General features: G+C 32.9%; 7 protein-coding genes across 11 annotated transcripts in view; 6 read left to right on the top strand and 1 right to left on the bottom strand.

The window, feature by feature from the left end:
• The window catches only part of LOC108738214, an 87,291-nt gene that overhangs the window by 18,177 nt on the left and 47,343 nt on the right, over nucleotides 1–21,771 (bottom strand). The window contains exons 4-5 of the mRNA XM_018471510.2: nucleotides 11,257–11,345; nucleotides 11,044–11,168 (exon numbers count right to left, since the gene is read on the bottom strand). Of these exons, the coding sequence (XP_018327012.2) occupies nucleotides 11,044–11,168; nucleotides 11,257–11,345 (214 nt within the window). The remainder of the gene's footprint in view (nucleotides 1–11,043; nucleotides 11,169–11,256; nucleotides 11,346–21,771) is intronic.
• On the top strand, nucleotides 477–1,518 carry LOC108738213. Of its 2 annotated transcripts, XM_018471508.1 has the most exons (4): nucleotides 477–703; nucleotides 756–851; nucleotides 918–1,193; nucleotides 1,251–1,518. In XM_018471508.1, the coding sequence occupies exons 1-4, from the start codon at nucleotides 646–648 to the stop codon at nucleotides 1,403–1,405; spliced, it is 585 nt and encodes a 194-aa protein (XP_018327010.1). In that variant the 5' UTR covers nucleotides 477–645; the 3' UTR covers nucleotides 1,406–1,518. The 2 variants fall into 2 exon arrangements, with proteins under 2 accessions (XP_018327010.1, XP_018327011.1); XM_018471509.1 differs by lacking the exon at nucleotides 918–1,193 and having other exon boundaries at nucleotides 1,257–1,518.
• On the top strand, nucleotides 2,312–3,286 carry LOC108743705. Its single transcript, XM_025979041.1, has 5 exons — nucleotides 2,312–2,407; nucleotides 2,468–2,611; nucleotides 2,707–2,901; nucleotides 2,969–3,085; nucleotides 3,154–3,286. The coding sequence occupies exons 1-5, from the start codon at nucleotides 2,326–2,328 to the stop codon at nucleotides 3,240–3,242; spliced, it is 627 nt and encodes a 208-aa protein (XP_025834826.1). The 5' UTR covers nucleotides 2,312–2,325; the 3' UTR covers nucleotides 3,243–3,286.
• On the top strand, nucleotides 3,593–5,606 carry LOC108738212. Its single transcript, XM_018471507.2, has 8 exons — nucleotides 3,593–3,783; nucleotides 3,869–3,937; nucleotides 4,004–4,120; nucleotides 4,178–4,237; nucleotides 4,301–4,378; nucleotides 4,935–5,036; nucleotides 5,092–5,142; nucleotides 5,280–5,606. Exons 1-8 carry the CDS (start codon nucleotides 3,750–3,752, stop codon nucleotides 5,387–5,389), a joined length of 621 nt encoding a protein of 206 aa, XP_018327009.1. The 5' UTR covers nucleotides 3,593–3,749; the 3' UTR covers nucleotides 5,390–5,606.
• LOC108738215 lies at nucleotides 6,550–7,679 on the top strand. Its single transcript, XM_025979066.1, has 6 exons — nucleotides 6,550–6,636; nucleotides 6,700–6,828; nucleotides 6,887–6,934; nucleotides 6,989–7,081; nucleotides 7,157–7,258; nucleotides 7,317–7,679. Exons 1-6 carry the CDS (start codon nucleotides 6,582–6,584, stop codon nucleotides 7,421–7,423), a joined length of 534 nt encoding a protein of 177 aa, XP_025834851.1. The 5' UTR covers nucleotides 6,550–6,581; the 3' UTR covers nucleotides 7,424–7,679.
• LOC108738180 lies at nucleotides 8,439–10,910 on the top strand. Of its 2 annotated transcripts, XM_025979017.1 has the most exons (9): nucleotides 8,439–8,692; nucleotides 9,481–9,541; nucleotides 9,646–9,729; nucleotides 9,789–9,935; nucleotides 9,996–10,049; nucleotides 10,105–10,197; nucleotides 10,256–10,420; nucleotides 10,472–10,564; nucleotides 10,618–10,910. In XM_025979017.1, exons 2-9 carry the CDS (start codon nucleotides 9,505–9,507, stop codon nucleotides 10,809–10,811), a joined length of 867 nt encoding a protein of 288 aa, XP_025834802.1. In that variant the 5' UTR covers nucleotides 8,439–8,692; nucleotides 9,481–9,504; the 3' UTR covers nucleotides 10,812–10,910. The 2 variants fall into 2 exon arrangements, with proteins under 2 accessions (XP_025834802.1, XP_025834806.1); XM_025979021.1 differs by lacking the exon at nucleotides 9,481–9,541.
• The window catches only part of LOC108738210, an 89,913-nt gene continuing 84,738 nt past the window's right edge, over nucleotides 16,597–21,771 (top strand). Inside the window, exons 1-3 of one of the 3 annotated variants that reach the window (XM_025979022.1) lie at nucleotides 16,597–17,074; nucleotides 17,144–17,393; nucleotides 18,739–18,966. In XM_025979022.1, coding sequence (XP_025834807.1) covers nucleotides 18,927–18,966 — 40 coding nt within the window. In that variant the 5' untranslated portion in view covers nucleotides 16,597–17,074; nucleotides 17,144–17,393; nucleotides 18,739–18,926. Of the gene's footprint in view, nucleotides 17,394–18,718; nucleotides 18,967–21,771 lie in introns of those variants that run through there. The other 2 variants (XM_025979029.1, XM_025979025.1) reach the window with 2 other exon arrangements.

Below are 21,771 nucleotides of genomic sequence, written 5' to 3'. Positions count from 1 at the left end.
CTTCAAAAGCAGGACCCTACCCCTGCATTTTTTTATATAAATACAATTAAATATATAAATTATTTGTTTAATGATCAAAATGGCGCCAAAAATACCACTGTATTTTTATTTTCAAAATTTGCAGGTTGAAAATCTAAAATACCTACTTCACGCACGATAATAAGAAATAAAAATTTTATTAAAGCAAATTAAAATTTTTACCGTTAAAAAATTAAATTATATAAGTGTTGGTGCCACGAAAGCATAAGCATGTTCGGTTGGCAGTACTGCCTTACGTATCTGCCTATTTGTTAAAAAATAAATATAATAAAAAGTATATTCGAAATATCCATGGGTTATTATATATCAATGAACGGCATTTTTTAACGCGCGTCTGCCTTAAAATTGTCATTTTTATTTATAATAATTAGAAAATAATTTTATTATTTTAACTAGTTTATTGATCGAAGTAGACGTCGGGCGTCTAGTATGACAGTTAGTTTTCTCCCTGCGAACGATTTTGGCGGACTTTTGGTGTAGTTCTCGTTCATTTGCTCGTACGTGAGCCAACGTTCGGTTCAACTAGGGTGTGCTCGTCTTTCATTCAATATAGCAACAGTTAATTTAATAAATCATCCGAGAAGTGCAAGAAATATTGCGGAAATAATGGAGAAGAAAATGGAAGAATTTCTACGAGAAAAAAAGGCCGGCATGAACCAACAAGGTACTTTAAAAATTATAATTAATTTATTATCCTGACTTAATAATAATTGCAGGAACTTCCACGTCAACCAACCAGCCTAACCAAGATGATCCTGACGCAGGAGAGGGGGCATCCAGGCAGCATCAAAGAGGTCCTTTTACAACTACAGGTACTTGATTAAAACGAGATATTTTCCGATATAGCAACAAGGAAAAACGTTTTTTGTTCTCTTCAGGTACAGCAACCACTTCTTTTCCTACAACTGGCCCCGAGGAAACATCAGAACCGAAGACAATTTTCCTCCATAGACGATCTAAGTCAGATTTGTCTGTCGGTGGATCGTCTAATTCGAGTGCTTCTGATCTTTCTTCACGGGCCAGAGATGACTATTCTCAGCATTCAGACGATGGCATTGCTTACGATAATCCTTCTGATAGCAGTAGCAATGAAGCTCTTTTAAATGCAATGTTAACCATGGACATAATGGCTGATCCAACTCATCGTGTTCTTGGTAAGTTTGACTTATATTTCGGATGATTTTTAGAATCACTAGAACTATTGAAAACAGTTTCAGAAGCCCAAAGGAGCGAAGGAGTCCTCGATTTACGTAAGAAGTTGGACGAAGAAAAGGAATATCATGGTCCTGTTAAACGCCAGAAGGATGACAAGGATAAGGACAAGGAGCCGCCGTCTTCTTCTAAGAAATCCAAACGCAAGGAGTGAAATAAAGAACAATGGGGTAGGCACATGCCTACGTTCTCAACATAACATGTTACATTAAATGAGTTCCTTTAATATTTCTTTTTATTCAATGTTCAGTTCAAATACATGTTTGATTTAATTAGTAATAAGAGTAATTAAATTTGTATTTCTATAAACTAATGTATTTCAACTATATCATTAATATGTATATAGTGTTTCTTAATAAAGTTTCTAAATGTATATTTGTGTTTTTAATTTAATTTGCCTATTAAATTAATAACTAAGACAAGTTACAACCACTAGAAACGAAGCAAGAGGTAAGTAAGTCTAATCAAATAAATCAAAAATAATATACAAACAATAAAATTATTGTTTAAACTACTTTAANTTAATATTCTTCAATAATGTTTAGGAAAGAAATTTTACAATTAATTTTACATTAATTCAAAGTCGGCTACATTAAGCACAAATCTACAGTTAATGTTTATAAAATAAGGCATTATTAATATAAAAATTGTGCATGCAGTACTGAATAACATTGAATTCTACCTTCCCCTTACCGAATCTGCCCCGCTATTTATTGATTTCAACAAAAATGCAAAGTTATGCATAGGTACCAAGAATCCTAAAACCTGCCACTAGCTCTTTTTCCTAGGATTGACAGAAACCTCTAAAATTGCAACTCTTGGAAGAGAAAATCAATGGGAAACTGAAGTTTAACGGTCGTTTGCTCTTTCAAATTTTAACGGTGTTTTACCATGTGGCATTATGACTAAACGTACGAATTTTACGTTAACAAGAAATTAATATTACAAAAAATATGAAAAAATATTTCTAGAGGGCGTTTTAATGCCGTTTCTGATTTTTGTCAAGCCAGTAGTAATCGTTTGATTTTTTTAAACAACAAAAACGTTTTAAAGTGAGTTTTTTGGAATTTAAAAATGGAAAAAGAAAATCGGGGTGATTCTCGAAAAACTGATTCTCAAAAGTTACTTGAAAAATATCTCGAAGATGCAAATAAGGGTAAGTTGACTAATTTACTATAATAATAGATACGACGAAATTGTCTACAAAATATTTTAGCAAATTCGTATTTGGTCAATAACGATCAGGAAGAATCTGAAATTCGACAATATTATCGTTCCCTTGACAATAACACCCCTTTCTTTAATACAAACGACGATGCAATTTCTTTCGAGGACATAATTCCTTCAGAAGAACAGAAACGTAAGATTCTCATTCGAAGTATAGCCATTAGCTCTTATTATTATAGCAAAAGCCTCCAAGTTTAGGTTTAGTTAGTTTGATTTTCATTTTTAAAGGGGCTTTTGAAGCCACATCGATATTTGAACCCGACTATGTTCCTGAGGACATATTAGACTTCTATTATCGAAGATCTCCAACCAGTATCAATTTATCACCAACTTCTACAGATTCTGACATATCTAATCTTTCATTGTACTTGGTTTGGACTCGAACTAAAGAAACTTATGATCCTGCCCATCTTACAGACGAAGGTTTTTATTTAATTTGAGTTTAATTAGGCAGTTTATATTTATTATATCATTATTTAAATGCTTGTAGGAATTTATCTTGAAGATAATTATTTAAACGAATCTAGCAGTGATGAGGAACTAATTGAAGGAATTAGAAAATTAAATTTAACATCTTCTGAAGAAGTCCCACCTTCAGAAAATGCTGGTAAACTTCTTATAGCACCCCCCCACCCCCCACCCTTCCCAAATTATGACTAAAACAGTGTTTTTCAGCTTTAACAAACTATTCTAATGCTAAACGCCAAAATGATGATGAAGATGCTTTAGATTTGAATCCCATTAAGAAAAATAAAAAGGACTAAATAAATTTTTGATACTACATAAACATATTCTGTAGATTTTTACGTTAACGTACGTTAGGGTTAATAATATTGTCTTATTCAAAGGAAATGAATATTTAGTTTAATGTAAAGTTTAAATGAGTTGTTTATTTGTACGTGTTGTGTTATTTTGAAGTTTAATAAATATTAATTAAATATTTTGTGTAGTTAATTATAAAAAGTTCAACTGATACTAAACAGATCCGCTCGTACTGCCTTCTGTGTGCGTGTGTGAGAGAGAGAGAGAGAATTAATTGATTTTCATTTGTTTATAATGATGTCCGTTACATTGTTAAGAGCATTTGTACATTGTAACTCTCCATTGAATATAATATTAAATTATACATATTGTTTCGACTTTAAATATCGGGTAAATCCGGGAAAATTCAACCCTATTACTATCTGTCAAATAACATTTTCAATTTGAAATCAGTCACAGTTCTGTTAGGCGTTTCTTTAAACATAACTTAAACATTAACTTGTGAAAATATGGAACCCAAGGAAACTCCGCGAGAACCTGTTGGTATGTAATTTTTATATTTATATTACTGCCCTTAATTTTCCAAGGTTGTTGCTGTTCTTTATCAAATAATAATTTTACCTATTAGAACAAGCAGAGGAAGAAAATGTCGAACTTAAAGAGACAGACTCTTCAGGGCCTCCAAGTCCTGAAGGAGGTAATAAATAATAATAACTATTAATACATAAATTTATAGCACTTTCTTTATTTGTATATTATTCAGCCAGTGGATTCGGTTATACAGTTACCTCTATAGCCGAAGACATGATTTCGAAAAGTTTTAGTGAACTAGGTTTACATGGAGCAGGCGCAGTTGAATCTGAAGTAGTTGTTTCGTCCTGTACGTATACCATTCAATATTTATGCGATAAAAAATATTTTTTTATACTTTCATTAGCTCCACAGCCTCAACAGCAACAGCAACAGATAACTCCTTTCAGATCCGGTATTCTTAAAGGTAAGGCTTGCCTCTAACTTCTCATAAATACAGCTTATTTATAAACACTTCTCTTAACTACAGGAATTTCATCTCAAATATCAGGACCACCTTTAAAGAAGCGTGTTCATTTTGCAGAAAGCAATCTGGAAACCATCTGGGGTTTGTAACAAATACTTTATTGTTGTTTACAAACATATTTTCATTTTTCATTTTATATATCCATTTTTCTTTACATATTACACCCTTCATTGATACCACTTTATTATTACATTTACTAATCTCAAAAATTTAAAAGTTTAACTCCCACTTTATCAAACCCCTCTTGTCATCCCTTTTTTTTTTTGGTTTGCTACTATATTAACTACTAACCAATTATATTTATTGTCTAAGTTGTTGTCTAAATAGTAAACATCATTGCTTGTAACGTATTATTTCAAACTGTTTTAGAAAATTACATTACTTTTCAAACCTGTCGCTAATTCATTTTTTCCTTTTTAATTGTGGTTTTCGCCCTTCCCCTTGTACTGCCCTTCTTTGCTTCCAAATGTCTTCTCAGTTTCCTGCACCGTCTTCTTCCCTTCTTCATTCCATACCTACTATTATTTACCTACTTTATATCCCACTTTAATGTCCGTTCCTTCCTTTTTATCCCTTACTATTTGCCATATAATTATCACCTCGCAAACTAAGAATGTTAATTTGGAATTTCTTTCAGACGCCTTCGATTATTTTAGTTCATCCAGCGAAGAATCCTTGGTTAATTATGCCATTAATACTAAAGACTCCGATATACGGTCTCTTTTGGATATCATTGACGGTACGAACTTTGACATTTTCAAAAGCAAAAGTTAAACTTATAAGCATTCATTTAGTTTCAGAGGGAAATATTGGTAATTCGGGAGCTTCAGCCGCAGCAGGAGAAGGTAAGTTGTTCTGTATTGAACCAAACGCTTTTTAACTATTTCTTTTAAATATATTTTTGATTGTATTAATATCTAATTGGCGCTTGCAATGTGACGAATAAAAGTTAGAATTAAGGCATTCTTTTTAATGAAATTAGACGATTCTCAACCACCGGACGAAGCCGAAGAAAACATGGATGATACCAATAATAACAATCTGAATAACGAACCACAAGATTATACCCTCAAGAAACGCAAACGAAAATAAGAAAATGTACTATTATTTTCTGTTTTTAATTACTTCGTATTTCTTTATGTGTTAATAAATAAGTAATTGATAATTAGAAGTTTCTTTAGATGTTATTTCGTTCTCATTTATAATTAATATCGTAGTAGTTGTAAAGTTCTTTGTTCATTTATGTTAAACGTTGCTTATTTTTTATATTTCGTATTCCAATAAAAAAATGTTTAGTTAAGCTGTTTTATTATTCTTAATTATTTCTGACACTGAAATAATTCTAGGCAGGTATAGCATAAAATTAAACCGGGTAAGTGCAAATGTCTTTAATCATCATTTATTTTGTAATAATATCTGCAAAAATTGATATCTTATAGATCTGTCTAAAATACCTAGTGGTGTTGATTTGATTTAATTTAATTAAACCTTCTTTTGTAATAAAAATGAATGTAGTGTCTGTCTTAAAAAAAAAATAATTAGTGGCTAATGAGGTATTTAACCGTCACATACAGAGAGACAGGTAGACAAATAAGTTTACAAGGTATAAGGGTTGAATTAAAAGAAGACATAATATTTCTACCTGAAATTCCTGATGTAATTTCGGTGAAAATTCACCAAAGGTTATATGAGTATTACGAAAACAACCAAAACACGGAATTTTTGTTATTTGATACCATGGCCTGTTGTGCCCGATCTATTCAGCTTCGTGTGTAGATTAATTGCAACAAAATGCCTTTCATAATATCGCTGCCATTGAAATACCTCTCATCGTATGCAACGTTTAAATTCACGATTCTGTTACACTTTAAGGGTACCTAATGTCTATATACATAGAGATACGCAGGGGTCTCATTTTAGACGAACAATTTAAAAAAGCTTTTTCAATTTACAGAATATGTCTGATAATATGTTTTCTTAATGCTATACTTGCCTCATCCATTATTTATTTATTTTATTAAGTTTGATCTTGCTTCGCAAAGGCCACTGTTATTGTTGTGATCGTCTTTTGTTAAAATCGCATTTCTGACACACTAAATTGTGTTTAATTTGACCTAAAACTAATTAAATTAAATTGCAGTTAACGAGTATATTAAAAGGTAAGTGTACTCAATACTGTTTTGTATATTACATAAACTTAAACTATTTAATTCTAATAAAATAAAATATTTAACCACCCTTGTTAATGTTTCGTTTTATTCTTTAAGTTTCTACTTTTCCAAACATGGAAGATTCAAAAGCAACCAAACAGATTCCCAAAAAAATCTCCAGGCACCGACGTATGAGCTAGATAATTAATTAAATATCTCATCAAAAAATAAGTTAATAAATATTTCTTATAGCAAGTATACATTTTGCCGAGTTCGATGATTATGTAGACGAAAATGAGGATCAAACTACAGATCCTGAAACATCTAATAATGTTTACGTTACTGCTTCAATGTGTGTTGGTAAAGCTCTCTCAGAAGATGGTAAAATCTAGGTAGTATTTTGTATAAGAAATAATTTTTTAATTTCTATTTTGTACAGTGTTCAAGCCCATGGAAGTTGTAACTCCATACAGGGGCATTTTAAAACGTGAGTAACTGTTTAAACGATAAATTTCCTTGTTATTTCTTCAAAAACTGATAGGTTCAAGATCCAGTCTAAAGGAAGATTGCTGCGAGATGACGATGAAGAAAAAATCTGTCCACTTTCCCAAAGAGGGTTTGGAAAAAATTATAGGTGATAAACAATGATGACATTGGTTCTTCATTTAATATATTATGCAATGCTATGCTAACACATTTTATTTTTAAGAAATACCAAACAGCAGAGCGAATCCAGAAATAAAAGCTATGAGTGTCGAAGAATATAAAAGTAAATGCAGTGCTTTTCGTAGATATTTAAAAGCTCAAAAGGGTAAAATTTTGTTGAATAAGCGTACATTTCTACAACTAATTTCCTTTCAAAATTTTAGAAGCGAAATGTACTCCTGCAGAAGAACCAAATGACATGGTAAACCCGTGCGAACAACTGCAGCGCACAATTGATCAAATAACTGAAAATTCGGATGAAGAAATCTAAAAGTTACGAAGAATATTGAAATAAGTTATAAGTTGTTTAAAAGTTTTTTATTTCGTTCGAAAATTGTAACACTATAGCTTATCTATCATTAAATAATAATATTTGCTCCTAGTGTTGTTAAATAGGATTAAAAACAATTATAATTCCAAATAAAACATGTTTCCTTGAATGTTTCTTTTTAAAACTGCTAACTGGTGTACAAAAAGAATAATGACGATTTTAAGAAAGTCAGAATTAACGAATGATATTTTTAACTTATTCTCTTGTTAATTCTGATAAAACAATGCAAAAGTTACGAAAAATATTGAAAAACAGTTATTTAAATCTTATTAGGTCTCTTTATGTAGTTTAACATTCAAAACATTAGGATAAAGCCTAGGAGCCAGTTAAAATTTAAAATTTATTTCTTGCAATTATATTTTAATAATGTCCTTATTAATTGCTAACTAAAAATAAAAATGCTTCCTGAGACAAAATTTATAATTATCTTGATAATTATCCATATATCTAACGATTCCATACACTTTTGAAAAATACTTCACTTAACTGGTGTTCAAAATCACATGTATAGTTGTAAACAAGATCTTTTTATTTTTTGTTAATTCAGAGAAAAATATTTTCCAAAAATCCATCAACCCTTATACTAACTTTAAAATCAATAGTTAGTTCAAATTTTTATAATTTAACTACACCTTAGATGTTTAAAATAATTTTGACTTCCCCTACTGCAATTAATATTCTTCAATATTCCATTAAATCGATAAAAAATATTTGCTTTTTCTAATTTGAATGCTATTTGTTTGAAACTTGTTTAAAAGTTGTATATTACCGGCTTAAAATTAATTTTTAAAATTTTAATAACACCCTCGTTTTGGCACCATGTTGCCTACCGGCTTAATTTTGGTTTAATTTTTATACAAACTTCCTTAAAAATACGGTTTTATTAAGTGCGAGGCTTTATATTTATTTTCGGTATTTAATGGTATAACGAATTTTTATATTTTTTTGCGTTTTTGGTAATTTTCGAAGATAGATTCATTTTTTAGGCTGTAGGACGCATACGTGCGCGTGTTTGCGCGAATTTTCAGCAAAAAAAGGGCATAAGTAGGCGATAGCTGCATGGACTCATTGCGTAGCAACGACTTATTTACAAACATGTCACTTTTTCAAAATATTTTGTAAGTGACGGTGTTTTCGGTTTTTTCGGGCCAAAAACGAGGGAATTTCGACGTTTTCAATAGCAAGAAGTGGATAACATAATTATTAAAGGTTAGTTCTACACCTTTTTAATAAAATTTCAATAATTTTCGACCAACTGCATGTGCATGCATGTCCGTGCTCGGGGTGTCAATGTGAGTGCAATTTTAAGCAGTTTTAATTACAATTAGCAACGGAATTGTTAATAATAGTAGTTTTAAAATTACTTTAAAGGCTTTTACTGCTTTTGGTTTATGAGTAGCGACTACATAATTTCAGTTTTTCAAACTATTTTTAAGTGACGGTTTCTTTGGTTTTTTTGGGCCAAAAAATGAGACAATATCGATATTTTAAATAGCAAGAAGTGAAAAACATAATTAATAGGGGCTAGTTCTACACGTTTTTAACAAAATTTCCATAATTTTCGACCAACTGCATGTGCATGCATGTCCGTGTTCGGGGTGTCCTTGTTAGTGCAATTTTAAGCAGTTTTAATTACAATTAGCAACGGAATTGTTAATAATAGTAGTTTTAAAATTACTTTAAAGGCTTTTACTGCTTTTGCATCATGAGTAGTGACTAGATAATGTCTATTTCTCAAAATATTTTGTAAGTGATGGTTTTTTCGATTTTTCGGGCCAAAAACGATAAAATTTAGGTATTCCAAATAGCAACAAGTAAAAAACAAAACTATTAAGTTAGTTCCACACATGTTTAATAAAAATTTTTATAATATTCGACGAATTGCTCGTGCATTCATGTCCGTGCCCGGAGTGTTGGTGTTAGTGCAAATTTAAGCAGTTTTAGGTGCAATTGGCAACGAAATTGTTAATGATAGTAATTTTAAAATTAATTTAAAGGTTTTTACTGGTTTTTGTATCACCATGAGTAGCGAAGAACGTGTAGTGGAAAACATCAGCTGTAAGTGTTTGAACATGTTTTAAAAAAAAAATATTTTAATAAAATAGTTAATAGTTAAGTCTTTAATACGTGAGTGTTATGTATATGTCGGGGACTATTTGCAGCTGATGAGCAAGAAGACGAATTCATTAGAGGCGTCCTGTCCGAATTGGGAATAAATCCTTCTGTGAGTGATTTTAGCCAACAATGTGAGTTTTGGAACTTGTCTTATACGACGTGATGTTAGATTTAATTATTTTTATTCCAGTTCCAAGTGAAGAACAAATGTCCAGCTCTGATGAAGACTGGGACTTGGACACTTCGTACAATCGCAGGAGAGAAATCCAATCCCTAACGAACCATCGATTGGAAATAATGGCATACATCTTCTACCACAAAGCCTTAGCCGAGGAAGGTAAGTAAAGTGTTATAGGGTAAAGACGATGTATTAAGGTTAATGATTGTAAATTTTTAGTTGAAAACATGGAACCTGTTGGCCTTGCGACCCCTAAAAAGGGAATCTTGAAACGTAAGTGTAAGTGTAATATAGTTATGTAATAATATTAATTGATTATTGGCGCTAGGACCGGCAAGCAGGAATGAAGAAAGTGTTTCCGATTCAAAGAAGAGCAAGAGGGTTCATTTTCCACCGGAAAAAGAGTTAGAAACTGTGATGGGTAAGTAAATGTTTGTGTGTGTGATAAGTGTTTTAACGTCTTTTTTCTCAATCGTTAGAAATTTCAAGTCCTGATTCGTCATCTATGTCTTCAGAAAGTGATTCGTCCTCGTCACCAACTAAACACAAAAAGGCTAATTGTAAGACAATCACAAGCGAGATTCCAGTGTTCGACTATCGCATACGAACAATTTTTGATCGTATGAAGGCCCTTTTTCACAGCGGTAAGCGCTAACTTCTCGTTAATCGTCGCACCAACTAATTTTATTTTTTAGGATTAGGAAGATTTGGATGGGACGTTGAAATACTCCAGCCTTCTCTACGATTAGACCCAGCCGCAACCTGTACCAATCACTTCGCGCTCCAAGGTAAATAACAAAATTTATATCTACTTTATTTATTTATATTAACTATTCTCCAGACATTTTCTCCAATGCCCGTGAAATATCCGACGACAACGACCTCATCTTGTACAGAAACGATAACTTTGACGATTACGAATCCGACAACGACATTGACGAGTTTTTCAAGTACTACGAGACTTCGACGATGGACGCGGCAATACAAACTGGCATTGACGATTTAGCCGACGGGGACGAAGGTGGTTCCAGTTAAAAGGGACAGCGGTGTTAAAAAAAATATTGGTTTCGCTACTTTTTATCTAAATTCACTGTGATGTAATGTACACTTCTTATTTTCTTATTTTTTTCTTAAAATTTCATGTGCTAATATCACTTACAAAATAAATAATAACAATTAATTTTCGAGTAATTTTTTTCATTTCCGGGGAGGGGAGGCGGTGATGTGAAATGACCTTTATAATAAAAAAATACACAGACAGACTTACCGGTTACTTTGAGATATAGTCTCTTGACTTTCGGTGGGTGTGTTGCCACTTGACACTCGTACAACCCTTCATCCCTCCGATTGACAAACACTATTTCGAGCCGGTAATTGTTAGGGTATCTGAAACTGAAAATAGAAAACTTTTATTTACATTTGTGTACATGTGACTCGCACAACTCCCAAAAACGGTGTAGAAGTAAATGTGAATTATTACCTAAGATTTATCCTCTCGTCCCGGCTATAAGCAGCCCGTCCTACAGTCAAAAGATGGATCGAGTCTTTTTTGTGATGCAACCACATTACCTGCAACCAAAATCGAAAACGTTAGATTTGTTGACAGTTTTGTCGTAAAGATAAAATTTATTTCGGTTGTGTAAGAGAAGCAGTTGCCAAAGCGAAGTCCTATCCGGACTTCTGTAATTTATGGTTGATTCTGGGCGACTTTTTCACCCCAGAAAAAAATAAATAAACAAAATAAATTAACTACAGGAGTAGATAGTAGAGTGCTATAATAATGATAAACAATTTAAGGGATAATATCGGGTTGTTCGGAAAGTCATTTCGTTTTTTCCCGACAGAGGATTTAATTGTATTCTTTTGCACCCAACTTCACATTTAAGCCGTATAATTTTTATATGCTTTGAGAGCTCATATAGCAAGGCTTGTGTGTGAAAAATTCCAATTAATTCTACGCAGTAGTTTTTGGTTGGTGCCCTTTTAAATATGGAGAGCGATAAGCAGCATTTTCGCCATATCTTACTGTTTTACTACAGAAAGGGTAAAAATGCTGTTCAAGCCAGAAAGAAATTGACTGATGTGTATGGAGAAGATGTGTTGACAGTACGCCAGTGCCAGGACTGGTTCACTAAATTTCGATCCGGCAATTTTGATGTCGAAGATCACACGTGAGATCGGATTGAGGTTAAATTTATCAAATTCAACAGTTTATGACCACTGGAAAGGCCTGGGATTATCCTCGAAGCTCGATGTATGGGTTCCCCATGTTCTCACAGAGAGAAATCTGTGTCGCCGCATTGACGTCTGCGATTCGCTTCTCAAACGTCACGAAAATGATCCGTTTTTGAAGCGCATCATCACTGGGAACGAAAAATCGAAAAATGGGTTGTATACAACAACGTCAAACGCAAGAGGTCATGGAGCAAAAAAGATGAACCGGCTCCAACCATTTCCAAAGCCGATATTCACCAAAAAAAGGTGATGCTGTCTGTTTGGTGGGATTTTAAAGGAATCGTTTTTTTTTGAGCTTTTACCGGATAACACAACGATTAATTCGGAAGTCTACTGTCATCAGCTGGACAAACTGAATGATGCACTTCAACAGAAAAGGTCAGAACTAATCAACAGGAAAGGTGTAGTGTTTCACCAAGACAACGCGAGACCTCACACAAGTTTGGTCACTCGCCAAAAGCTTTTACAGCTTGAATGGGATACAATGCTACACCCACCATATTCTCCAGACCTGGCACCATCGGATTATTATTTGTTCCGGTCACTCCAAAATTTTTTAGACGGTAAAACCTTCACCTCAATTGAGGAGGTCAAAAACCTCGTCGATCAGTTTTTTTTTGCCAGCAAAGACCAAAAATTTTATGAGCGTGGAATTATGCTACTACCAGAAAGATGGCAAAAGGTGTTGTACCAGGACGGTCAATATATAATTTAATAAAGTATTTGTTTATTATACGAAAACTGTCTTTCATTTCCACAAAAAAAAAACGAAATGACTTTCCGAACAACCCTATACGTAAGGGAAGGGGTGATGAGGTAAAACAATAAAGAATTATTATTGTTTTAAAAACTAGTCTAAACTGCCGATAACAATTTCAGCGGGGTGGTTGATGATTTTCTTTCAAACTCTTGTTGTATTTTCTTCATTAAATATCGCTTTAAAGTAAGTAAATTGTCCATTAGTTTAAAAAGCTTTCTTGAACGGTGGAGTTAGAGTTCAACGATAATTTTGCACCAGTTTCGATCTATCCGTCATTAAGTTATTCTAATTAGACGAGCAATGTTAATTACTAAAGTAAACTACGTGGAAAGCATCAAAAAGTTTTCTAACTTTTAAAATTGCCATTTCCGGTCTCAAAGCCGTACTCCGATTTTAAGTTTTTTTTTTCTTGTTCTCCAATTCGTTAGCGTTCGCTTGGCTCCGAATTAGTTCCGCTATTTTTGATGGAAAAAACCCCAAACAATGATTTATCGGCCAGTACAAAGAGAAATTTAGTTGTTAAGGATTTTATTGGGCTTGTCGAAATTTTGTCCTATTTTTTAATTTGGTATCTAGAGGATTTAACAGCCACGTTCCAAACATATACCTTTAACAATCTTTTTCGAATTTCTAAATTAACTTTGGCATTTGTAATTTTTAATAGTGGTTAATACGAAATATTAATGTGAAAATTTAATTTAATTCTCTATCCACTACAAACTACGTCGAGTTAATGAGGAAAATTTTTGTTGCTATAGTCACACCCCCGCCGGGAATCGAACCTAGGACCTTTGGTTTTACGCAACAATACTCTGACCACTAAGCTACGAGAGATGACAATAGCAACTACATTTTCCTTGAGGTAGTTTGTAGTGGATTAAATTGAAATTATACATTAATATTTCTATGTTAACTGTTCTAGAGACTTCTTTTTGTTGAAGACCACTTCACTGTTTTATATCTCTACTGCTCCTTCCATCCTGAGTTATCTAACTTCCTAGATATCAAAAATCAGCCACTTCTTCTTAGTTTTCGTCTCCTATTCCTATATTCACTCCTTCCTACGTTGTTTATATTTCTTTGCATAGTAGAATTTTTGTTTTACGAAGTTGTATTGTTGTATTTAAATGTAGTTCTCTTGGTTTAGCAAATGTATTGATAATTGATTATTCGCTGGTAAACTGGAATGCTTTGTGTAGTGTGATATAAAGTAGAAAAGGATGATTTAGGACATTAGCCGATTCCTGAGGGATCTATTAAAGTTTAGCAGTAAAATTTTACTGGGTTAAATGGTAGAAAGTTGGTCAATCGTTTCCGAAAGGTTTAGGGTTAATTCAATCACTGTTATTCGTTGGCACTGTACCGGTTTCAGTCAACATCACACAAAGATACAAATTTGATAGGTATCACAGAACATCCAAATTAGTTTCAGTATTCACTGATTTGTCACAATTCGATTCGTTTTCGTTTTGTTTGGAGATCGTCCAACCAATTCGTATATTTTTACATGAAACTAAATAAACTCGAAAATCCATCCGTGTATTTTCCGGATGGAAATATTTCATTCACCGACATATCTGCAATGTAGCGAAATACAATTTTTTCAGTAAGAAAGCTTATTGTTCTTACGATATTTTTCGGAACAGGAATTTTTATTGTATTAATTAGTAGCTTACGCTCTATAATCCAGAAAGTGGTAGACGATTGTTTCAGAAATAAATCACCTGTACGCAATTCCAGTAGAGTATATTCCTTTGGGAAATCTACCACTTGCTTTGATAGGCATTTTCCTCATGATTGCTCGCATTTGAAAATCGAGTACCTATGTACGTATCTAAGCCCAGTTCGTTCTAGTGTGACGCAACAGTATTTGTAACATATCTCCATCACGTGACTATTGCAACAAATCGGAAAGACAACATCTCTCCAATCAAATCCTTCAGCTGATACCTCTTACAAGATGCATATACATATGTTAGATGCTTGTCAGATTTTTTTAACAAAATATCTTAACCAAAATTTACAGATAATTAATATTTGTCGAAAATATTCGTAGAAAAATTCGAATCAATTTTTTCGTAAGGATTTCTATCTTTTGGGGTGCAAAGCTAGTTCGCCTCCACGCGGTGCACCCTGGGTAACTCCAAAGAACTAGCACATTCTCGTTGTTAAACTCTTCTATTAAATTCTAGTTTTCATTTGACTGGTTCCAATGCCTACATACGTTACAATCCTCTTCATATTCTATGGATAATCCTGGATGTTTCTCGAAACGTTGAGTTGATCACCGATTCAATAGCATCATTTGTTTTAATATTCTATTTAATCTTTTTATCGAAGCGTGATGCCCGATCGTATCGGTTTTATCTTATTGTTCATTGTGTGCAACTGGGTTTCTGTATCATGAGATGGTAACAATTCCTATATAATCGTGTTAGTGAAAAACTGCTTGGACAAAGTTGGTTTTAAGTGTAAGCCGAGTGGAGTTGTGGTGAAAACTTATTTTATTTTCGTTGCATTATACAGTACATAGAAAGTTGTTCGTAAAGTTTTGAGAGGGAAAATCTACCCAAACATCAAATAGAAACCGTATCGAATCTATCGAGCTGTTTATCAACAAGCAAACAGAATGATGTCGAGTTTCTAGACAGGATTTATCGAGTATTTTCAGAATTGAAGTTAGTTTCACACACCCAATCGTTTACCTCGGTTTATTTGCCGCTAGCGCGCCTTTACAATTTGATTATTTTCAAACTGAAAATTGTATTTCACCTTTACACACCAGCCAATATCCACTAGAAATGATAAAACTAATGCACGATGTTCTCATTAATTATACTTTTCAGCGTTTAAATTATTTTCAGATTTAAGCACTTGTTATTATTGTAATATATGTATGTGATTTCAAGCGTTTAAATTATTTTCACATTGAAGCATTTGTTATTGTAATATATGTAGGTGCCTTCGCGTTTGATTGCATAATTGATGGATTAAATCTTAGGATTGGTCTTTGGGAATCTCGCACTGAAATTTTCACAGGTACTTGTGAAATTTTCTTATCCCGTCGGAATTTCTGAGAATGCTAACGTGTGTATGTAGGATGGGGATGTAGTAGGTACTATTTGTCTTTGAAAGACAAACATTTTCAATTGAACAGCCACCTTTCTTTATTAAATCTTCCAACTTGGCGTAAATGTTTTCCTGGGCATCCAAGTTCTTCGACTTCTTCTTTAAAAGTTTATACTTCATGGGTAAAGTACAAATAAACTAAAATCGTACGGAATAAGAACCTTCAAAGACGATGGTATTTGTATAGGCATTTCGAAAGTATTTGTGATTTGAGTTCTTGAAATTCGTAATTTTTGTAGAATTTTGTTCTAAAATATACTACATTTACTTTCTGTAGCGATGTGACCTTCAGTTTAACCGGCGCAAAGTAGAAAAGAATAGCACTAGGCCAGAAAAGGAAGGAGACAACTCTTAACCGGTGAGGAGCGTATTATAATCCGTACAGTACTGCACGGAAAAATTGACCATTTTATCCACTACAATTGCATTGCTCAAATGTGCTGTTATTGGTACCAATTACTACTGAAAATATCAACGAGATGTTTAGTTTTATTTGAAGACATATTAAAGGCCTTAACGATTGTTTTAGACTCGCACTACTATTACAAAACTTTTGGCAGGTACTATATGAAAAAGTATGTTTAATAAACAAGAGTCGAGAGTATAATGAGCTTTTTTCTCCCTACATACGATTTTGCCAGCGCGCATCCAAGACATTGGAAGGGGCACATCGCTAGAGAAAGTAAATGAAGTATAGCTAAAATAGAGTGAAATTTACTGGTCGACAACTGACTGTAGGTAGATTAAGTGTTGTCGGTTTTGCGGGTTTTGGAGAATTGCTAAAATTACAGATCATTTTCACAAAATAATTGCTGTTCGTACTTGAAATCAATAACACTGTTCAAGAGCCATCATTTAGGTAACTAGCCAACCTATGCTATGCGATATGAAAGCTGGAGTACTATTAATGTTGGATTTAGATGGATAGATATGAAATATCTAAGAGCGGTTTTGGTCGGTTAAATGTAATTATGGTTATGTACATACATAAATGTATAAATGTTTTCGTATGTATGTAAACTACTTAATTTCTCGGTGATTATCGCATGTAGAAGGACTAATTTATTAACGGCATCTCCTATTTAACGAATTCCTACGGTTTCGTCATTAACGAAATAATTATCTTGCGTGTTCCAATTCAGTCGCTAAATAACTACTTCGTGTATATACATAGGTAAATTTAAAGCTCTTGCTATACAAAAATAAAATGATAACTTGATCGTCACATCATGTAATTTTGCAGAGGTCACTATCCCTATTCATTAGAATGTGAGTTGATAAAATTTATTTTGCTTGATTAAAATTGAAAAGAAGATAAACAACCCCTAATCAATTGTATATAGAGGGTTAGTTATGATCAAACTAATGGGACTGAAGATGATTAAAGTTACAAGGTGAAACTTGTGGAAATTTCTTCAGGTTTATCAGCTGAAGAATGATCTTTTAGAGTTACCAGAGGTCACAAATAATTGGATCGGGATGACCTTTTAATGGTAAGAACTCGATTGGTTCCAGAACCAACCCTGTAGTACCTAGCTTGAAGGGGTGGTTTTGATTTATTTAAGAGCAACATTTTTTAACTTTTCATTTGGATAAATTTAATTCCAACAGTTGTAATTGTGACGATGTTATTAAGAAAGGGCTAAGTCGAAAGTAGAATGTAATTTAATTCAAGTCGCTATATTAGATAGGTACTTAATTGATTTATAAAAGGGGCAGTAACGGAAAATGCCTTTTTAATTTTATTAAGGAAAGTGCTTCTTAAAGAACATCTGCTACAATTCCAAAAGAGACCGATTTAATGTTTGTTTTTTAAATTACAAGTAGGTACGACTAAACATTTTTTAGACGCTGAACAAGATAAATTAAATTTACATATATTTGGGATAATTGTGTATAATTATATACAATTGTCGACAACGTAATGTGTGATATGAACTGGAAAACGTTAGGGGTTGTACGCAGGAAGAGAAATATTTCGAGCTGTTACCCGTCAATATTTAATATTTAATTTCGATGACTATGACAATATAACTGGTATCTTTAATATGTTGTTCTGAGAATAGCTTTCAGCCGATGTTTTTCTTGTTTTTCATGCTCCGTAAACTCTGTTTATATCTACATATCAACACAAGTACAATGATTCGATTTTTCATTTCGTGTTATCTCGATTTTTCTTTTTCTTTCTGATCTTAGTATCTGACTTTTATGGACATTATACAACAGCATAATTAGATTTGACGAGTGGCTGAAATACCCCACGCACACAAAACGAAAACAGACAAAGGAAAAAAGAAAATACTTACCTGGAGTATTGATAGCCAATAAAACAGCCAATGAATGTGGGTGTAATTAAATTGACGTAACAACTTTCGAAAACTTCTCATTCTACTCATTTCCCACGGGGATAAAAAGTCATTCCATGTTTAATGTATCTGGAGGTTCTGATCCGTAATAATAGGGGATACTTTTACGTTAGAGAACCAAAAAAGCTTCGAACACGATTTTTTTAAACATAATATTGTTATAGCTAGTTCAAAATCCCATGAGCCTTGTATTTTATGAAAACATTGACTGCAAACAGCGACGGCCGATGTTTTTAAGATGTAGGAATGTAGAAAGCACAATTCAAGACCAAAATTCGAAATTATCTCTACTAGTAAAGATTGTTTAGTTACTGTTATTTTACAACTAGACATTTAATGATTATAATTATATTGATTTTGTATCTCGATATACCAGTGGCCTCCACGTGTACATCTAATACACTTGTTTCAATGCCTCCTCCGGTCATGAGCATTTAAAACAAAAGGATATTGATTAGATTTGTTATTTTAGTTCTGGTTAAAATTTGCAGTAACCAAAACAATAATGTACAATCAGAAGCATTTAGATGGTAAGTTTGTGGAAGACGTGGTTCTAGCGTTGTGGATGATTAGTTTCGTTAGGGAATTTAAAGACTGACTCCAGAAAATTAAGCTGCTTTTAAAGACAGTTCCGGTCTTATCGAAATTTCCGATGCGGAAATGTCAGACAGAGAGCGAACCGAAGCGAAGAAACAACAAGGTAATGTTACTCATTTACATCATCCTTATGTTTTCCGATAATGAATCCATTATTCTCAAAGATATATCGTTATTTACTATTTATCATCTACACGCTTAATGTCTAGGTACGTACATATATATATATATATATATATATAGACAACCCCAAGTATCAGCTTTTCTCTTATTCTCGAATAACGATCGTTCGTGTTAAATAACTAATTCAAACTTTACTACCATATAATGTACAATTCCTTTTACTTCGTGCAAATTTCTGACAATATCTCAAGATCCAAAGATGCTAACAACTATTAGCATACTTATAGTTATAAATTACCAATGTTCTTATGTGTTTCACCACGTTGTGGCTTCTTCAGAACTTTATTAGATTTAAACTTATTTATTATGCTTATACCTATTTAATTAAGTCGAAAGGTGGTGCAATACGTATCAAGTGAATGATTAGTATCCTTAGTATTGAGCGTAGTTTGTAAAAGCGATTAGTAATTTACGAAAGAGGTAAATTTTCCTGTGGATAGTTTCAATTAGCGTGTATGTGGAGCGGTTTTTGTTTTTGTTTGTTTCTCTCATTTTCAGTGTAAAACGAGCGATGTCGTTCGCTGGCAGCAGCTGAAGATATTAATAAATGTTTTAAGTCGTTTCACGGTTCGTTATTGGAAAGAAAAATGCTTTTAAAAACGTCAAAATGAGCTAAGATCGTGGCAGTTTCCAAAGCTTTGTTCACTTAGTAATAAATTTGCAAGGTCCATTACATTCTAATATTTCAAGCTCGTGGACGAAATTTACTTTGATGCTTATTTCCTCTTACACAATTTTAAAACAAGGACTAAAAACTTTCTTCTGGAGCAGCACCCCCCCCCCACTAATATTAGCTACGAGCTGCCACTGGACTCGGGTAGGGGTAATAACGTTATATTGGAAACGAGTATATGTATTCTACTCGCACATGATACGAAAGGTAGCCTGCTCCTGCTGCTGTTTAATATCGTAATGTAAACCCGTGTCCTATTATTCTCAAGTTGCATAAGTTTTGGTATTAGTTTCATTTATATGGAAAATACTCGGTAGAAGTCTACATTTGTTAACTTGACAGAAGATTTCGCTTATGAAACGAAGGATGTATTACAATTTCTATTTTTATTTTATTATTTAAGAATCCTTACTTTTCCAGATGTAATAAAGAACGCGCATCAAACGGCGAATTTTTCGAGATTATGCTACAACAAGCATTTTAAGTCATGAAATAAATATCAATAAACAGAACGACTCGCATGAATATGTGAACCGACTATACTGGAACTGGGAGGTATTGACTATATTACGAAAGTTTTAATAGCAAATTGTAAAATTACATCGGCTGAGTACATAGAAATAATACTATTTCTTTGTGGGTAAGTGTTGTTGAGAAAGACCTACTCTTGTCTATTCTTTTACAATGTCTTCGTCCCATCCGTATTTTGATAGGACGCGACGGACGGGTGTGCGACAACCTTTAGTAAATAAAATTTTTGCGCTCAATCCGTTTAACGATAAGATTCAAATTCCTGAAGGCTTGTTTTTCGCTTAAAGTGAATAAAAAGGAAATGCGATCCATTATCTTTTTGCTTTACACACAGGATGCTCCATAATTCATAGCATATGCTTACTTCCGCTTCACAAAGCCGAACAGTGCACTTTTTCATTTTTAAAAATTACTAGGTACGATAATACAGTTTGAAAGAACTGTGCTCAGTCTACTGTCTAGTTTAAGTGTTTCATCGTCATTAATATTGTGCAATACGTATTTAATTGCACGTGTAATTATAACAGGAAATAAACAATACGCATCACTACCTACAACATCCTACTTACTGAAATTAAAACCTATTTAAAAAAAAACATCAAACGTTATTATTTATTGTGTAAACGAATGAATATATAGTACATATGTACCTATTATTAAATGGTAAAAGCTTTTATTTTGACCGAGTTATTATTTCGTTATCTGTTTTTGCAAGATATAAACTAGCGATAAGTCAATCGGCAACCTTCGCCATCGTGTTTATTTATAGGTGTGTTGAATTTAAGTAAGAGTAGGGAGAAAAAGCTCGTTACTTTCACTTTTTGTCGGGTTATTTCAGTAACGTTACGCAAATTATAGTAGACAAGCGTGTGTTGTTGGTGCAGAACGTTTGTTATTGTTTAATCGATGTATTAGCCGGTATAATTTAAAGATTAGGTGATTGTTTTAAGTGACATTACTAATTTCGCAAATTACTTGGCTAGCTTTTGAACTGGGAATAAATGGTAAGTGCATATTTATGTGTCGATCTACGAGATATTAATGTGTCCTTAAATATGCGACGTCGAGGTGTTAACTAACTAATTTAAATATTACTTATGTGTATAGACGACTCGTTCAGAACATGTTTAGGGTTTTTATGGCCAGAATTTTAATTTTGTCTACGTATAAATGTGTTATTACATGAGCACGCAGAAGTCGTTTTAAAATTTAATACAGGAAAATGGAAAAGAAAAGGCCCTTTTGTTATTCAAGCATAATGACTTCGAAATCAATTTTGTGAGCAAAGAGAATAAAACAGTGTAGGCAATTATTTTTACAGAAAATAATGTCATTTAAAATTAATTGAATGTAAACATCGGTAAGTCACTTGCCTAGCTGCCGCTGTTTACGTAATTCAAAACCAACAATTACTGATGCTAGCAAAGGCAAATAAATATCTTAGGTAGAACATCAAAAGAAGAAAAAGGAAGATTATTTCGTTAATTTGTAATTTAAGCTGAAATAAAAAGTGAATAACAA

The sequence above is a fragment of the Agrilus planipennis genome, unplaced genomic scaffold, assembly GCF_000699045.2.
Source record: "Agrilus planipennis isolate EAB-ADULT unplaced genomic scaffold, Apla_2.0 scaffold88, whole genome shotgun sequence".
NCBI lineage: Eukaryota > Metazoa > Arthropoda > Insecta > Coleoptera > Buprestidae > Agrilus > Agrilus planipennis.
The sequence above is the reverse complement of the archived record's forward strand: the minus strand, read 5'-3'. Positions and strand labels throughout refer to the sequence as shown.

Bases quoted from the DNA above. Each gene is read 5' to 3' on its own strand.
- LOC108738213 (XM_018471508.1), top strand. From the start codon at position 646: ATGGAGAAGAAAATGGAAGAATTTCTACGAGAAAAAAAGGCCGGCATG. The intron at 704-755 runs GTACTTTAAAAA...TAATAATTGCAG, and splicing joins GGCCGGCATGAACCAACAAG to GAACTTCCACGTCAACCAAC. The intron at 1,194-1,250 runs GTAAGTTTGACT...TATTGAAAACAG, and splicing joins TCCAACTCATCGTGTTCTTG to TTTCAGAAGCCCAAAGGAGC.
- LOC108743705 (XM_025979041.1), top strand. From the start codon at position 2,326: ATGGAAAAAGAAAATCGGGGTGATTCTCGAAAAACTGATTCTCAAAAG. The intron at 2,612-2,706 runs GTAAGATTCTCA...TCATTTTTAAAG, and splicing joins TCCTTCAGAAGAACAGAAAC to GGGCTTTTGAAGCCACATCG. The intron at 2,902-2,968 runs GTTTTTATTTAA...AAATGCTTGTAG, and splicing joins TGCCCATCTTACAGACGAAG to GAATTTATCTTGAAGATAAT.
- LOC108738212 (XM_018471507.2), top strand. From the start codon at position 3,750: ATGGAACCCAAGGAAACTCCGCGAGAACCTGTTG. The intron at 3,938-4,003 runs GTAATAAATAAT...TATATTATTCAG, and splicing joins GCCTCCAAGTCCTGAAGGAG to CCAGTGGATTCGGTTATACA. The intron at 4,121-4,177 runs GTACGTATACCA...TACTTTCATTAG, and splicing joins TGAAGTAGTTGTTTCGTCCT to CTCCACAGCCTCAACAGCAA.
- LOC108738215 (XM_025979066.1), top strand. From the start codon at position 6,582: ATGGAAGATTCAAAAGCAACCAAACAGATTCCCAAAAAAATCTCCAGG. The intron at 6,829-6,886 runs GTAAAATCTAGG...TATTTTGTACAG, and splicing joins TAAAGCTCTCTCAGAAGATG to TGTTCAAGCCCATGGAAGTT. The intron at 7,082-7,156 runs GTGATAAACAAT...TTTATTTTTAAG, and splicing joins GGGTTTGGAAAAAATTATAG to AAATACCAAACAGCAGAGCG.
- LOC108738180 (XM_025979017.1), top strand. From the start codon at position 9,505: ATGAGTAGCGAAGAACGTGTAGTGGAAAACATCAGCT. The intron at 9,542-9,645 runs GTAAGTGTTTGA...GACTATTTGCAG, and splicing joins TGTAGTGGAAAACATCAGCT to CTGATGAGCAAGAAGACGAA. The intron at 10,421-10,471 runs GTAAGCGCTAAC...TTTATTTTTTAG, and splicing joins GAAGGCCCTTTTTCACAGCG to GATTAGGAAGATTTGGATGG.